The following is an 18,549-nucleotide window of genomic DNA, read 5'->3' on the forward strand; positions in this document are numbered from 1 at the left end:
TATGAAGCAGCCCTGGAAAAAGATAATGTATGCATTGGCCCTGATGCATTGGTCACATGGGGGAGGGTTGGTTGGTCCTGATGCGATGCTTACATGGGAAGTTTGGTCCTGATGCAATGGTCACATCTGGCAGGGTTGGTCCTGATGTGATGCTCACATGTGTGGGGATTGGTCCTGATGCATGGTCACATGTGTGGGGGGGTTGGTCCTGATGCATGGTCACATGTGTGGGGGGTTGGTCCTGATGCATGGTCACATGTGTGTGTGGGGGGTTGGTCCTGATGCATAGTCACATGTGTGTGGGAGGGTTGGTCCTGATGCATGGTCACATGTGTGTGGGGGTTGGTCCTGATGCATGGTCATATGTGTGTGGGGGTTGGTCCTGATGCATGGTCACATGTGTGTGGGAGGGTTGGTCCTGATGCATGGTCACATGTGTGTGTGGGGGTTGGTCCTGATGCATGGTCATATGTGTGTGGGGGTTGGTCCTGATGCAATGGTCACATGGGGTAAGTTTGGTCCTGTTGTGATTCTCATTTGGGAAGGGTTGGTTCTGATGTTTGAAGGTGGAACTTTGGGGAAGCAAGGATATCATGAGAACTTTGAGCTCATGCATGGATTAACTCATGGAGGGATTTACAGTTCTGGGTACTGGCAGACAAAGGAGTAGCACCTAGGTAGAAGCAGACTCTGCATCACATGGATCTAGTTTCTCCGGGATCATAGATTAGCATCTTTTGGTTCACAGGTTAAAGGCTCAAGTCCCTGTGGTGGGGGTGATTCTGTGTATCAGCACATGGCAAATGTTGGTGGAGAAGCCAGGTCTGCACCTGTGCCTGGCAAACAGCTACAGATAACATAGAACACGGGGCCACAGGAGTCCGTTAGGATCGCCCCTCCACCATCTCAGTCCTGTCAGATTTTAGCGTCGTCTTGAGTGAGATTCCTATCTTTCTTGAAGTTTTTCTTTCTCCCCCCACAAGGGAGAATTACACAGCTGAATCCTAGGCCTGCAATAAGGATTAAACATGACAATGTTCCATGTCTCTGGGGAGCTACACACCCCAAACACACAACAGTGGTGTTGAACGTGTTGCCTTGCCACTTACAGGGTGGGTTTCCCCTTTCTAGTGGCAAATCCAATTTCATTTGAGGGATTCTTTCTTTCTCTGTGGATTGCAATTACGAGTCTGTTTGTCTTTCTCAACTAATCCAATTGGGTTAGAGACTCTGGAGAAATGAAGGGCAGTGGTGGTGGCTACCTTTGTCCATTCTTGTCATTGGGAGGCCATCATCAATGCTGCTGCCTCTACTTTCCAAGGCATCTTGCTTTATTTCCCCTTAAGTCTAGTGTACCGATGCCAATAAACTCTGCTGTCTTTCAGTAAATACCCATTTCCTAGTGCTGGTCTGGCCCAGTTTCTAACATTGAAAGGAAAGAAACCAGGACCCCGAATGGCTGTGTTTTAGCATGAGATGTTTGATCTAATTTATGTTGAACTAAATTAAATAGAAGTAAGATTTAGTGACATCTTTGCAGTCACAACCAACCACTCCTTTGCTTCTGGCTTCACAATTACACATTACACAGCAAAATCTACAACAGAGTCCAATCCTCCTCCAAAGAAGCTTCCAAATGGCTCAAAGGTATCAGCAGTCGGCACTGACTGATCTCTGTAGAGACTGGGCACAAGGAGCTTCAAAGAATACAAGGCCAGTGTTCAAGCCGCCATGCTATAGGCACACCTGAGATCTGGATCTGGAGGCCAGCTTGGGCTACAGAATGTGTTCCTTGGTTGCCTGAACTAAAATGTGAGACCTTGTCTCAAAAACAAGCAAGAAAAAAAAAAAAAAAACCCAAAAGTGTTGAAATGAAACCATCCAGGACAAAATGTTCAGAAGCAAATAATTATCATAAAAAACTAGTTTCATGGATGGCATAAAGATTTTTAATGACTATGAAATGCACGTCCCCTTTCTTAGGAAGTATTTCACCACCTGGTGATGGGGAGGCAGGTGATTCTGGGAGGTCACTGTCTTCTACCAATGAGTAAATCTGCATCTATGGGAAGTGGGGAAGCCAAGGTTGTGAGGAACTTCAGGCATTAACAATCATGCCATGGAAACAAGCAATGGGCTGATCTAGTGGAGACTTCGGTTTGCAGAATGACACCGTGGACATCCTGTGTTAGTATTACATCCTTATTTATAATAGTAATTAAAAAATTCCAAGGATCCCTGGATCAGTGTGGTGCTTTCTACACCCATGATTTAAAATCTGCAGAGATTTAGAATATATTCATGTTAAGCTTGGCAGCAGAATACACACCCCTTGTCAGGACACACGGACACGGACGGATGGACGGACGGACACACACACACAGGCACCACTCTTACTCCCTATGGGGAGCGTGTGGGAGGAGGGGCAGGCACAAGAACTCCCTGTTTCCTACATAAAAGTGTTAGCTCATTTTTCCCTGGGGCAAATTTAATGTCAACCTCTTTTTAATAATCTACATGACAGGCCTTTCTTATTTTGCAGGCAGGTCTATTTTCCATTTTGATCAACCATACACAAACACACTCTCAACTTTATATATTTAATTACTTCTGAGGGTAGTTCCTGTCCTTGGCTTTAGTTAGTGGCTCTACCCTGAGCCTCTACCTGCGTCCTGGCTTTGAGTTCTGGGTGCGCTATGTAAGTTGGAGCTTGGTCAGACATTGCTGATCAGTGTACCTGGTTCAGGTGACTTGGTGTTGATGGTATTTGTTCGCTGAATGATGAATTAACACAAAGACCTTAACACAATCGCAGACAGTGGCACATGCAAAGAGAAAAGAAGATGGGTATGTAAAGAGGGAGTAGCTAATAGAGACTGTGTTCTCCCAGTAGATTTAGTCATTGTCAGGCTAGTTAGCCAACCATTCTTCCTTCCCACTACACTTAAGTGGAAGAATGGACTTTCCCACTGACTTCCTGGAGCATGGACGGACCCTTGACATTGGGCTCAGTCATAGGACATGCTATGACATGTCAGAGTCTACACAGTCAGCTTGCAGTGCTTGTACATAGGGGCTTTCTCTTACATTCTCTGGGTAGCTGGGACTCAGTACTAGAAACTGTCCGACCAGCTACCTTTCTTTGTCTAAATTCAAGGGCTTTTGATTCCTGAATGTTTATGCTACTTTCACCTTCCTCTTGACTACTGATGCAGGAGTCTTAAGTATAAGGGAAGTGAGAAAGTCATGTTGTACTCTTCCAGGTAAAAGGAAACAGGAAGGAATTTCTACTAACTATGAAAGTATATAATTTTTTTTCTTTTTTTTTAAAGACAGAATTCTAAAGCAACCAATAAATCCAGCTAAGAACAGAGAGCATGTGCCAATGTGCCAGTCCTGTGGGTCAGTTACACCCCAGACAAGGAATTTATATTTTCACTGTCAACATACAACACATAAAAGGGAAAACCAAGCCACAGAAACAGGACAAACACTGAGGACAAAGGCAGAGTGAGTATAGCGTAGGTCACACTAAACCTTAAATCAGCAATGCTAACTGATAGGAAAAAAGCTAAGCAATATCATTACTCTGAAGGCCCAATGGCCTCCCCAGTGCATAAAAAACAGACACTGAAGTTCTTGACAGACAGCAAGGACGCTGAGATTCAAATGTGCTAGTGAAGACTATTAACGGCATTAGGCAGGCAAACATTAGTGTGATGAGTGGGACTGTTTCATCAACTCAGTGGCTGAAAGGAAGATCTATCCCCAAGTATTTTACTTCAGATACAGAGCTAGGAAGGCCTCTATTAAAAGCCCACATCTGGAAAAACAGGAATGGCCTGGAAGGTTCTGCGTCTGAAGACTGAGCTGACACCTTGGCTGGAGCTGCTGACCTTACCATCAACCAGGATCTCGGCCACCTCTGTCAGGCTCTTCTCACTGCCTTGTTTCTCATCTCTGGCCTGTTTCACACTGAGAGCAGGTGCTGGAGAAAGCAGAGGCCATGCATGCTAAGGCAGTCTGCCAGCTGTTGGCCGGCTGGCCGGCTGGCTGACCTTAAGCAAGCTAAGCTAGTACTCTGCCATTGAGCTGCACCCCCAGCCTAGGTAGCAGATTTAATGTAGCAGGAACATGGAAAAGGAAGCAAAAAAAAAAAAAAGAGAGAGAGAGAGAGACACCCACCCCTGCCCTGCCCTGCCCCGACGACAGTCGGCCATAAATACAGAGAACAGGAACAGAGATGTGTGTGCAGGTGTGCGTGCGTGCGTGCGTGCGTGCGTGCGTGCGTGCGTGCGTGCGTGTGTGCGTGCGTGTGCAGGGAACATGCTGGGATTCATTCCAGTACGCTCTGTGGAAGGGCAAGTTAGCCAAGCTTTTTATCCCATAGAGCTTTGTGATGACCCTTGGGTGAGGAAAACTGTTGTAACTTTACACACAGAATAGCCCCAAATTATAGAGGTGGTGGCTGTTGGTCAATGCAAGGCAACAGCAGAATCACAGACTCATGCAAACACCCTCCTCTGCCACATACCTTCCTAAACAGCCTTTCCTGTAAGTCCATGGAAACAAAAGCCTTATCTATCAAGCACCGTGGAGCCTCCGGAGGGCACTACACATTCAGGCATTGGCTACAGAAGATATCAGATTACTTAGAAAAGAATGACACCCACCGTGGCAGCCAAGTGGCAAACATTGGCTAAGATGCCTGGCAGTCACTTCGGCTCTGTGTTAATGAGAATGGACCCCCCACCTTCCAGATTGACTTCAAAGGATCAGCTGAGAGGATAAAAAACTAGAAATATTTCTGCAGTAACCATGGTGACTTGAAGAAATTCCCCAAGTATGTGGTGGCAATTTGTATGCTCCGATTTCTGACACCCTTCCTGGGTTTGAGGAACTCCCCAGCCCCATGAAGTCCAATTCCTTACATCAGACTGAGCAGGCTTGGTCATCTGGCCTGCTCTTCTCCTAGGGTGTCACTAACTGGTCGAATGAGCAGGACTCTTAACTCAGAAGTGGGCACCAAGGTCTCTGCAGACACACCTGTTCTGAGACGGTAACATCCTCCTGGGGCGGGGGGGGGGGCATGGCAGACTCAGCTGAGCAGTGGCTGTTCCTAGCTTCTGATGTGACGGTTACAGCAAAAGAAATGTTACCTTTAGCCCATTCTAAGGTGTACGTTTTGGTACCACCCATGGGAATTTAGCCTTAACCTTAGTTTCTAGCCTTCAATTTGGCTAACTGTTCATTGTCCTTCTGATAATCCTTGTGGGTGCTCACCCAGCTGGTGACAGCTTCTGTGTGAGCAGACACTAGAACATCAGAAGAGTAAGAAGGATCTATGGTTGGCTGTCTGCATCTAAGGCTGGAGGGTTAATTATCCAGGTGACATTGGATAAGAAGGACCTGTGGTTGGCTCTCTGTGTCTGTATGGCTGGAGGGCTAATTATTCTGGTGGCATTGGAAACAGAACAAGTATAAAGTGTGTAGCCCAAAACTTTTGGTAGTCTGTAACAAATCATTAACTTCAAGGCTTGTTAAAACTTGGGGAAACCCTCAGAGGAGCAGAATTCAAACAAAAAAAAAAAGGTTTTGACAACTTTAAAAAGAAAGGGAAAGCCCATACAAACCAATTCCAGGCAAGAGGCTCAGCCAGCAGTCACCACCAATCACAGAGCCCTGCCCACCTTCTGAGAGTTGGGTGCACTTTTGGTCACCCTGCTTTCAATGTGCACAATGGGATGTTGTGGGGGGGGTTTGCAGACTGGAAACAGGGGGCACAGATTGGGAAAAACACCCAAAGGTGGGTTCCAGAAAGAAATGGTGATCAGCAGGGCTAGGTGGTCACAGAACTCAGACTTCGGGGACTACTGGCTTTAGGGAGTTCATCAGAGGAAAGAATTCAGCTGAGTATGACACCTCCAGGAAGTCTGAGTTACACAACAAAGCATGTGATGCCTTCTTTAATTCTAGTTGCAAATCAATTAGGGTGAGGAGCCAAGGCTCATCTCTGCTAGGCAGCACTCTACCGTGTAAGGCACAATCCTAGCCTAACCTAGGGGCCCTAGAGTAGAAATATCCACAATGGTGACATCACAGAGATGAGCTGCACGACTTTAGCTTGCCCTTGCCTCTGAAGGTCTAAACTAACTCAAAAGCTGGGGACCTGGAGAGCTGCTGTGGACCCCTGGTCAGGAAGGAATCCAGTGGCCATCAGAGGGAGAGATGTTTTTATGGTGATTTGCTGCACGTTGAGCCCCAAACCGTCCATCACACAGATTTCAGTCAATTCCAAAGAATACGGTGAGTACTGGCGGGGAGTGAACAGTGAGATGCCTGGCTACGCTATGACTCAGATGCCAGTCCTACACCAAAGCTTGGCACCCAGCACACGAGGTTAAGATGGCAAATGCTTTTCATGCATTCCGTAAACAGGGAGCACATAGCCCTCCAGGGCTCCTCTCTCAGAAAACATGAAAGTGTTTTATCTTAGGGTTGCCAAGCTATGGTGTTTCACACCAGGGCTTAATTACTATGGTGCAGCAGACACCAGGGTGCAACACTCTAGCCTTCTATCTGCAGGTGAGAAGCAGAGGAAATAGGTGCTGAGGAAAACACACTCTGTTCCCTCATGGGGAAGTCCACAGAAAGGGTTGTCTTTGGTTCTTTTGTTTCTTCTGGAGCATGATTCTAATGCTTCAATGTGAGAGGGGGTGACCTGAGGGGCCAACACCTTCAAGGGAACCCTTTTATTGCTGAGGGTGTTGGGAAGTAATTTAGCTTTAGGAGACACAGAGTGACAGTGTGAAATAGGGTTTGCAATTCACAAGGGGCATTAATGGGGACGTGGGTCTTGGAAAGGCAGCAATGGTGGCTGGACCTATACCAGCCACCACTTCCTTGGGCTTTGCTTCTAAAAGCGACACCTGAACACCAGATCCTCAATATGAATGTTTCTTCACACAAAAGCTTGTCTCCCCCCACTCATTCTCAGAACTTCAATGAGTGTGTGTGTGTGTGTGTGCAATTTTCAAATGGACCACAGCAACTTCACCTTAGGTGAACTTCAGTCGGGTACCCTCTTTTGGTCACCGTGGGCACATTCACGCACATGGTACACACAAGCTCACACAGACATACCATAAATAAAAAGAAAAAAAGTTTAAAACAAGCTTACAGGGTGTAAAGCAATGTGAGTACCGGGCTTGGGGGACACAGCAGAGGATGGCAGGCTTTCATGGAATCATGACTGAACCCACTGGCAATGAGGGGGGAGGAAAACACAGAGTCACCAGTATAAGGCTCCGGTAATGAGATATACCTACAGCCAGAGTGAGATGCACAGGGCACCAAAGCTCCAAAGGTGATGAGTGATGGGGGCGGTCCTTCTGTATATATGTTTCGCTTATTGGTTGATGAATGAAACACTGGCCAATAGAGGCAGGAAGACAGATGGGACTAGGAGACGAGAATTCTAGGAAAGGTAGGCAGGGAGAGACTGCATGTAGCCAAGGAAGGAGTAAAAGGTCCAGACCCTTCTCCGGTAAGATAAGACCACGTGGAATACTTAGATAAACAAATCAATTAATAATTAAGAGAGAGCTAGCCAGTAAGAAGTCCTAGCCATCGGTCAACAATTGATAATTAATATAAGTCTCTGTGTGTTTATTTGGGGGTGAAGAGGACAAGAAACTCCAGCAAGCGATGATTGCTTCAGAGTTACCCCTGTGACTATCCAGTTAGAACTCCCTGCCTAAGAAACAACAAAAAAGCAGCCTGAAATTTTAGTCCAAGGCAGAGCCAGACTTACAATACGCCCACAATCCAATGGACTTCATTCAAAAACAGTATGGTGATAAGAGTATAGCAATCTCCCCTCCTTCTCCACAGGCTGGCCTTCCTTTAGGGCTGAAAAGCAAACTGACTGACAGGAAGGTGGCTCTGTCTCTGAAGGAGAAGAGAAACATCGCCTCTCTCAGAGAAAGGCATCCTCAGGATGTTTCCAAACAATATTAGTTACAATATTATTTTTTTTGGCTAATTTTGCAAAGGAAAGGAATGTTTTTAGAGATACACATGATCAAAAATAACAACATGATAAATCAGACTAAGCCATTACCAAGTGCCTTTTAGTCAAGAAGTCTTTTCCTTTCCACTGAAAATAAGGAAAGATGATGATGACAACTTTCTGAGTTACACTTAAAAAGCAGAACCTAGCCGGGCGTTGGTGGTGCATGCCTTTAATCCCAGCACTCAGGAGGCAGAGGCAGGCGGATCTCTGTGAGTTCGAGGCCAGCCTGGTATCCAGGGCGAGTCCCAGGATAGGCTCCAAAGTCGAGACAAATTCTGTCTCGAAAAACAAACAAACAAACAAACAAACAAAAAAACAAAAAAGTAGAACCTGGGCAACAGCTCGACCATGTCCTCCTTACAGCAAAGAATGGCAAGCTAGGGTGCGCTTAACAGTGAGAGCATTATAAAAAAAGCATTCGACAGCAGCAATCACCAGGGCTGAGCTGCTCACTTCCCTGCCTCGAAGGAGAATTAAGTTCTCGTTTGCAAAATAACCTCCGAGGCAACTTAACTTCAAACTCTTTAACAACATGGATGGCTTTCGGAGCACACTGGGACCATGACTCACTTTTCTTGACCTGCGACAACCAAACCAAACCAAACCAAACCTTATTTTAAATAACAACTTGTCTGTCTGGATGCACTTCAAGACCCGGCGAGGCCCTGGCACGTTAGGCTCTTCTTTCTCTCCACGCCCAAGGGAAGCATGACTTGAAGTGAGTTTGGCATTAGCCCATGTGAAGAGAAATGCTGAGTCTCTTGGAAGCTTAAGGGCGAACTCCCCTTTAGTCCTTATGTGAGGCTGAGGTAAGGCTGGAGGCAGCGAAGGCTCTGACCACTGCTACTACTGTCCATGGGTTTCTGACTTTAGACGGAAAACAAATCTAGACTGCCTCTACAGTAAAGAAAGGGCAGTTTGTGAAAGCAAAGGAACTTGGTCTTTTACGGGAATAAGCAGGTTGACGTGCACAGATTGTCATCCACTGTCTTTCCTGGGGTCCTAACAACGTTCTCTCTGCCCAGTGGCCATGGCAACTAGAGGAAGAATATGGTGAGGACCAGGTCTAAGGTGCTGGTGATGGAGCTACTGAGCTGCTCTATGAGTGTCTCCCAGGGGACGCTTGCACTGGATCCAGATTGTCACTCCTTCCCCAGCTGCCCATGTCTTGTGGGAAGCTGGAAAATACACGTGGTAAATGGCTGATTGAAGCACAAATGCTTATTGCAGCTTCCTCAAGGCTGCAATGGACTCTGCAGTGGTGATGATGGGTGGACTCTGTGGTGATGCGGCTGTCTGTGGGGCCACCCAGGCTTCTGTATGAAACCCCTTACCTGTGTGCCGTAATCAAACACGGCAAACTTGTTGGTCTCACCACTCTGGACTTCAGCGAGATCTTACTTGGGTCTGTCTGTCATCAGTGCCCATCGTGGCTGGTTAGAAGGGCATCTGTGTCCCCCAGGATAAGTTAACACAGCAGACTTTTATTCCATTATTCTCTAGATTCTTGATGGACATTTTGGCTGTAGTTCTCAAGATGTTTTGGTTTGTGAGACTCAGATTACTTTGGCTGGACAATGGAGATGATAATTTATTATGATGATTTTCTTTTATCAGGTTCATTTTTCTGCTGGCTATTCTTAATTTAAAAAATACACTCTTGCACGCACACACACGCACAGTTCATTTACTTAGGGGCTATTCATTAAGGAACTTCAATCCTTCATTGTGCTGGCCTTATTAAAATCATAAATCTTCATGTATTCACAGATCAGGCATTTTATTTTGTCCACCTTTCCCTATTTCATCCTGGGCTAGGAACATCAACACATTTTTTTTTTTTCTGTACTCAGGACATAGAGATAAAGAAGATCACCTGAAAAAATTTATAGTTCCTGTGTTTCCAGTACCAACTGTGCAGTTCACACTGGCCTGGAACTTCCTATGTACCTGAGGTTGACCGTCAACTCCTGACCCCCTGCCTCCCCGCAACAGGCTGGGATTACGGGTGTGCACCACCACACCTAGCTTCATTCTTTCGTCTCCATCTTGCCGACTTCAGAATCAGATTGTCACTTTCTATCCGTGTGACTTGGGGGCTGAGATGCAGAGCCACGCAGTCTCTCCTCGGGGGCATTCTTAGATCAGTGTCTGACTTTGGCAGATGGTGTAAGCCACTTCGTTGCCACTGTCATCATCATTTCAAGCTCTGACTTCGGATTTCCTTCTTGGTGACCCATCATTTATACCACAAGGCTCTTGGTCATTACCAGTAAAACACTCACCTGTTTGGACTATTTCAAAATAACGTCACTGAAAGTGTAAGCCTTTGATGACGGTGCACCTGGCCTGATGTGATGGTCTGGTGGGTGGGCAGATGTGAACATTCCCGAGAGTCTTCTAAAGCAGTGACACATTAGACCAAGAAGGAAGGTCAGGGAGTGTGAAATGGAGGGGGGTGGGGTGGGGTTCAGGATTAAAGTCTATCTTATAAAATAAACCTTCAAGGAGGAGTTTAAGACAGCAGTCAGCATTAGAGCCCACTTGTATTTACACTGAAAGCTGCAAGGGCCTCTAAACCCTCACGGCTCACCGGCTTTGCTAAGCTTTCTTCTAAATACAATTTTCTATGCTCCACATAACTGTGAAGGGTGCTCATGGGGGCCACTCAGCAAGGCAGAGTGAACTGGCTGATTTTGCTGACCCTCAACAACTTCCTATAGGTCCACCTGACATATACTGTGTGTTTCATAAAGTTCTGATGGTTTAAATGGGAACAGTGAAGGCTACACCAACTCTGGCACAGCAATCAGGTCACCAGAAGGTACAACTAACTGTGAGGAAGCAGTCCCCACTCTCCTGTGCCTTGGTCCAGAAAAGCCATCTCAAATACGTAACCCAAATCAAACACCACAGAGGGTCCTGTGGGTCCCAACACAGACATACTCCTGAGTTTATCCTTTTCTGACCCCAGAGCGGGATCAGGCCACACAGAAGGGATGATTAATTAGGATGAAGGAGGCAGGGGTCGGGGTGGGGGACAGAAACATGGCACTGCTTCTGCAGGGATGTATAGGACAACATGGAGGGTAACTCCTGCAATGTAACCAGTTTGTAACAAGAACTGAAAAGCCCTCAACACACTCAGCAGCTGTCATGGAATATGACATTCACACTCTTGATAGAATGTCACAACTGTAAGGGGAGTTAGAACAGCAACGTGTTCTAACTTAGACAAGGACAAGGTAACGTGGTGACATGACATGCTCTCTGGAACTGTCATTATCAGAAATAAAGTAAGTTCACATTGGCTCAATTCTGCCTTAAACAGCTTAAGATACAAGTGAGACCCCAGAGGACTACAGCATAGCTGGCCTTACAGGGCCCAGCTATAATTAAGTAATTCTGACAATGTCTTAGCCTTAAACCTTTGAAGTAAAGATAATTGTTCTTTACTCCCTTCTAAAAATCTAAATTAAAAGAATCCTCCCAAGTGAAGGCTATTTTCCTGGAGATGATTTTGAAAACACAGACCATAATTCTGGTTCTTAAGAAGAAAAAAATAATAATCTTTTATTACATTTGGATGAGATTTTATTTTTAGGAATCACCACCTGGATGTGAGTGGCTGCAGGTTACTGGGTGCTACTCACACTTCCTCCCTCGTGGCGAGCTCATGTGTAACGGTCTGCACTGATGGGCTGGGCTGGAACTCTTCATTCTAGCCCAAGGGTTACTGGTCGTTATAGACCACACATTCTTCCTCCCTCAAGAAGTGTCTGGGGCTCGGTCTTCCCATGGCATTTCTCTGCGTCAGTCCTGACGTTTGCTATAAAGTTGGTCTGGCGGGGTAAAGACGTCTCCTGGCGTCCAGGGAACGCCAACTGCCTAGTTCTATGGTAAGAGAGAGAACAGGAGTGTGGAAGGGCTGACTGGGAGCCCTTCACACTGATCCAAGTCAGTGCTGCTCCATAACGTATGACAGGTGTTCTCCTCAGCTGCTGCGGCGTGAAGCAAGGCTGAGTGTTCCTAGGATTGATCTAGAGTTGCAGGCACTGCAAGAGTCTGAAAGCACAGTTAAAGTTCAGTAGGATATGGCACGGTTGCCGGTCAGTGCATCTGTAGCACACACACAGTTCTTAGGGTGGACATCTGGCCTAAACTTCTCGGGCTTTCTTGTGGGCAGTTCCTTCTCTGTTGTAGAAACATGGGTAGTTAAGGCCACTGACTAGCAGACAACTCGTGGACGCTATGGAAAACGTTTGGAGTGCTATACTAAAATCAACACTTTTCTACTCCACACCAAACTTACAGAACTGATACAACATTTTCCCTTTGCCTTAAATGGACAGGTTTTGCAGAGGAATTTTTAAAAATATGATTGTGCTGAATACTTATTTATAATCACCTTAAATACCCGAACTGTTACATTAATTTATTTTCTGATTAATTTATTTTTTTTTTGATTAATCGGAAAATTCTTATTAGACACTTAGAAAAAGGTATTACCTCTTATTATGGGGACCTGTATTTTACATTATGGGGAAAATTTTCAAGTTATTTGAGAAATTCAGCATTTTGAGTCTATCATTCCATATTTCTCAGTCCTTTAAAAGGAACCGCATAAGGGGAAATGTGGGGTGGAGAAGTGCTCATTTCAAACGTTCAGGGCTTTGGGAAAGGGTCTTATGATGCCAAAGGACCCACAGAGCAAGGCCTTGCTCCACAGGAGACTTCTTCCAGAAAAGACTTGTCAAAACTTCCAGGCTATGCTACTGACTGGAATTCAAGGCCAGCGGGAACCAAGGTCTAGAAGGCTTGAGATGAAAATCTTAGGATTGCTCTAGGGTTTTTTAAAAAACAGAGCTAAAGAAAGGAAAGGAAACATTTTATCCTGAAAATGTGTTCTTTGATCAAAGGAAGAAGTGGAGATGAGGTGTGTCTCAATTTAGGTGTTTTTTTTTTTTTTGGAAAGAGACAGGAATAATAGGTATTTGCTAAAACAAAACAAAATGAAAAACATTTCCTCTAAGTTGGCTTATAAGTGCTGGGTGTCCTTTCCTTTCCAAACATCTTCTGAGTCCCAAGATAATACATTAAAGTTAACTTGAAACAGTAAATAGATTATTTTAGAGGAAGAAGGAAATAAGAATTAAGAATCTAAAATTTTCAGAAGTGACATAAAAAAAAAAAAGGTGTTAGCAATTGTTGCTTTCACTTTGGGTATTTTCATGGACTTTTCAAAGTTGGCTTTTCTCTTTGGGAAGACAAAAATACCCAGATACTCAAAAGTTTCCCATAGTGTCTCCAATACAACTACAAGCCTAGGGCAAGTGGTAACTTTTCTATGATCATAGGGCTGTGCTCTCCTGAGAACCAATAATGGGAGTGGGATACGGTTTCAGAGCTCACACTGTAAACAACAGCGCCAACGCATATCTCAATAAGCAAAACCCACCCACCCACAAGTGGCTTCTGGGTATTTTCTTCTTTTTTATTTACTTTATTATTTTTATTTTAATTAGAAAGAAGATTATTTTACATGTTAATCCCAGGTCTCTCTACCTCCCGTACTTCCCTGCCTCCCCAACAAATACCCTACCTACCCCATACCCTATCTGCTCCCCCGGGCCTTCTGTAGGGGATCTTCAAAATCTGTCATATCCTTTGGGATAGGGCCTAGGCCAACCCCCTTGTGTCTGGGCTCAGGGAGTATCCCTCAATGTGGGATGGGCTCCCAGAGTACTTATTCTAGGGATAAGTACTGATCCACTACAAGAGGCCCCATAGATTTCCAAGGTCTCCTCACTGACACCCACATTCAGGGAGTCTGGATCAGTCCCATACTGGTTTCTCAGCTATCAGTCTGGGGACCAAGAGCTCTCCCTTGTTCAGGTCAGCTGTTTCTGTGGGTTTCACCAGCCTGGTATGGACCCCTATGCTCATCCGTCCTCCTCTGCAACTGGATTTTAGTTCAGTTAAAGGGTTAGCTGTGGGTGTCTGCTTCTACTTCCACCAGCTGCTGGATGAAGGCTATATGATGACATATGAATTAGTCATCAATCTCATTATCAGAGATGGCATTTAAGGTAGCCTCTCCTCTGTTGCTTAGATTGTTAGTTGTTATCATCTTTGTAGCTCTCCAGACATTTCCCTAGTGCCTGATTTCTCTTTAAACCTATAATGTCTCCCTCTATTATAGTATCTCTTATCTGGCTGTCTTCTGTTCTTCCCCCAACTCAACCTCCCTGCCCCATCATGTCTTCCTCACCCCTCCTCAACCATAAAAGAACTTCTGGAGGCATCACCACCCCTGATTTCAAGCTCTATTATAGAGCTATAGTCCTGAAAACAGCTTGATATTGGCACAAAAATAGACAGGCAGACCAATGGAATCCAGTTGAAAACCCTTATATTAACCCGCACACCTACAAACACCTGATTTTTGACAAAGTAGCTAAAGCTATACAATGGAATAAAGAAAGCATCTTCAACAAATGGTGCTGGCATAACTGGATGCTGGCATGTAGAAGACTGCAGATAGATCCATGTCTATCACCATGCACAAAACTCAAGTCAAAATGGATCAAAGACCTCAACATAAATCCAGTCACACTGAACTTATTAGAAGAGAAAGTAGGAAATACCCTTGAATGAATTGGTACAGGAGACCGCTTCCTGAACATAACACCAGTAGCACGACACTGACAAAATGACAGCCCACAGATTGGGAAAAGATATTCACCAACCCCCACATCCGACAGAGGGCTGATCTCCAAACTTTACAAAGAACTCAAGAAGCTAGCCTCCAAAACTCCAAATAATCCAATTAAAAATTGGGGTACAGAACTAAATAGACAATTCTCAATAGAGGAATCTAAAATGGCTGAAAGACACATAAGAAAGGGGAATACTCCTCCACTGTTGGTGGGAGTGCCAACTTGTACAGTCACTTTGGAAACCAGTATGGCTATTCCTCAGGAAAATGGGAATCAGTCTACCACAAGATCCAGCAATTCCATTCTTAGGCATATACACAAAAGAAGCACATTCATACAACAAGGACATCTGTTCAACGATGTTCATAGCAGCACTACTTGTAATAGCCAGAACCTGGAAGCAACCAAATGCCCCTCAACTGAAGAATGGATAGAGAAAATGTACAAATGGAGTACTACTCAGCAGGTGTGTGTATGTGTGGGGAACAATGGAATCTTGAAATTCACACACAAATGGACGGAACTAGAAGAAACCATTCTGAGTGAGGTAACCCAGTCACAAAAGGACAAACATGGTATGTACTCAGTCATATGTGGATTTTAGACATAGAGTGAAGCTAGGAAACAAGGAGGACCCTAAGAGAGACATACATGGTCCCCTGGAGAAGGGGAAAGGGACAAGATCTCCTGAGCTTCTGGGTATTTTTATTAACGTGCTGAAGACACTGCTCAGAATAGATGCTGACCTGGCACAGGGTGTGCACCCCCACCCCCAGCTGCTGTATGCTATCACTAACTCACGACTACAATGTGGGTGTCCCATGTAATACCACCAATACCCAAGGAAGAAAGCCGAGAGAATCGGATGGTGCAAATGGGGCCGGATTCTGTTTGCTTTCACTGTCACTGTTGTTGGTGAACTTTACAAGTCACATCAGGCTACTTCTCACAAACAGGTAACTCATAGGCCTTTAAACAGACTTGTATAGGAACACAGGTCAAATGGCCTAGCCCATAATTAGCTCTTTTTAGACATTAATTTGTCACACAGGGATCAGGTGTCCCTAAAGAATCCATTCTTCCTCTTACCACATGTTTTTATGGCAGCCACATAATACCCTTTGACAGTAATACAGCTTTGAAAAATAAAAAATAAAAAAATCTCCAAAAAAAACCACGATCTTATAAATTTGCTTGTCATAATCTCTGTGCAGATTCATACCTCAAATACAGATTGGTTGATTCAGGAGAGTATATCAAGTATGTAGACAAATTAAGACAATATACACAATACCTCTCAACACTGAGGCGGGCAAGTCTATGCCATGTGACCCACCCAGGGGCCTAGAGAGCACCCTGCTAGGGGGAAAAAGGAAGCAGAGTACAGCTTGTTCTGCTGAGTCACAGTGGGGTTCAGAGTAGTCCAATTCACAGACCTGGGGTGAGGGAAAGAGTGTCAGCCACTAACTAATGAGCCGGCACTGCTTTCAATCTGAAGGATGAGAAACTCCTGAGGCACTCCACAACATGGCACCTACAGCCGTCTATGAGCACCCTGGAGGTGCCACACTACTGAGGGGCAGAAGGAAAGACGATGGGAAGGAGCGACCTCTGTGAACCACTAAACTCATTTATAATCTGAGTTTCTTTACCATTCATGCTGATCCGAGTGTGTCTGCCATTCCTCCTGGGTATAGCTCAGGAACTACATTATCTGAAATGACCTCTGGGGGAAAACTCCGATGCACACAATTAAAATACCAATTTCTCTTTTGGGTTCAGAATGTGCAAAATCTATCAGGAATCAAGGAGAAAAAAACCTTAAAGACCACCGCCCCCCACCCCCACCCCAAGCAAGGCGCTAAAAGATAAACCAGACAGAGTGCTTCTGTGGACGCCTGCCTCTCTGGAAGCAGCCCTTATGGTTTTGTATTCTGATGACAAACTATTTGCTGAGACCTAACAGGAATCACAGAGACCGGGGATTTTCTTTGCACCATAGGGATGTGACTTCAAGTCGGGGAGCACAGGACTGGAGTGGTGCCCTGACCCTCAGGACCCTTACTGCATTCTCAGCACTTTGCTGCTAACTGAAGGGCAGCATCTGGATAGGAGATGTTCTTCTGTATGGCGGGGCTAGGAGAGGAGGAGGATTTGGGGAAAGACAGGCAGAGTGAGACCACCGGACAGAGCCTCGATGCTGCCGGACGAGTAACACCATGCTGGGGTATTACTGGGTAAGCCGCAGCCTCGTGGCAATACACAGATTGATAGAAATGAATTAATGATTAAGACAGAGCTAGCCAGTAAGAAGCTCTAATCAATGGCCAACAATTTCATAATTAATATAGTGTCTGTGTGTTCGTTTGGGGCTCAAGGGCCATGGGACCTGCTGGGCCAGAAAACTCATGCTAATGGCAGCTGACAGTTTCTACTCTGCCATTCGGCCAACAGTTAAGTTTAGACATTATGTGCCAAATGTTCTCATACACACTGTTCTGCTAGCATGCTTGCATTGGCGTATAACACCCGACAGTTTATAGTACATATCTGCATGCAGTATACAGGAGTCACTATATTTTATATGCATATGTTAGGCATGTGAACAGAACATACCTGTTACATACTTATCACAATGATTACAGGCCCCATTTAACAGTACTTTTGTACTGTGCATTATTTACACTGAAGGTCTGTGGGAAGACACTCAGTGAAATTTGTTCTGCTTTTCAGTGACTGCAGCTTGTTCCCTGAGTTCTAGCCAGCATGCTCTGACCTGCTCTTAAAGAGAACCAGAGCAATATGATATTTATTTGCTGACTGTAATGACATCTGTAAGAACCATAGTCAAGTTAACAAAGAAAGCTTGAAGAGCATATGCAAGTGCCTGCCAGAATTAGAGGATTCCACAGACACATAGCAACCCTCTGAAGTCCAGAAATACCTACTGAGAATGATATCTATCTCGTTCGGGAGCCCAGCCAGAAACTGCTCCTCATTGTTTGTGTGTGATAGGAATAATTTATAGAGACAACTGTTTATATGTAATTATTCAGGAAAATAACACTAAGAGTATTTTTCAGTATCTCAACAACACAGCAGGTGTGGGAGCCTCTGCTGTCACAGAGCGGTGCGGAGCAGGGATCCGCTAGGACACTTACCCGTCTCTGCTCCCTCACGTACTCCACCAGCTCGTCTCTCGTTCTCTTCACTGCCTCCTCCATGGCCTTTTCACTTCTCTTCTGCTCCTCTATGATGGCTGCTTTGACAGCTTCCTGTTTGGGGTTGGAAAGTTCGGTCAGCATGGCACACACAAAGACACACCCGTGCCACTTCTATAACTGAAGAGCATTTTGGGGTGCAGGCCATTCTGTTCCAGGCCAATCTTTAGAATGGAATGCACCCCTGGAACGGCTTTTGGTAACTGTTAGAGGCTTCGGGAGAGAAGAAATGGAATTATAGCCATTCACTGAAGGAAGCGATGAGCCTAACAGATGCCACCTGACTCCATGGCAACCTGTTGCTCCTGGTTTCCATCAGATTGCCTTCCTGTCCCCTATCTCCACACAAACTCAGTGTTTTACTCTTCCAAGCACATCCGGAGCTACACTGGCTTCACTCACGTTGAATTTTGCCACAACAGTCATTAATGTGTTCTGGGTAGTAAGTTTTATGGACACCATGGCCTCCTGTCAGGTCAAGATGCAGAGAGCTGGACACCAGGTAAAATTCCATCCTGTTAGCTGCCATTTGAAA

At 45.2% G+C, this 18,549-nt stretch overlaps 1 protein-coding gene across 6 annotated transcripts in view; it reads right to left on the minus strand.

The window, feature by feature from the left end:
- Positions 1 to 18,549, minus strand: part of LOC103164262 (coiled-coil domain-containing protein 91) — a 187,437-nt gene that overhangs the window by 13,677 nt on the left and 155,211 nt on the right. For 5 of the 6 annotated variants that reach the window (XM_027430066.2, XM_027430067.2, XM_035449068.1 and 2 more), the window contains one exon: positions 17,955 to 18,068. In XM_027430066.2, the coding sequence (XP_027285867.1) occupies positions 17,955 to 18,068 (114 nt within the window). Of the gene's footprint in view, positions 1 to 11,642; positions 11,969 to 17,954; positions 18,069 to 18,549 lie in introns of those variants that run through there. The other variant, XM_035449070.1, reaches the window with a different exon arrangement.

The sequence above is a fragment of the Cricetulus griseus genome, chromosome 8, assembly GCF_003668045.3.
Source record: "Cricetulus griseus strain 17A/GY chromosome 8, alternate assembly CriGri-PICRH-1.0, whole genome shotgun sequence".
Classification (NCBI taxonomy): Eukaryota; Metazoa; Chordata; class Mammalia; order Rodentia; family Cricetidae; genus Cricetulus; species Cricetulus griseus.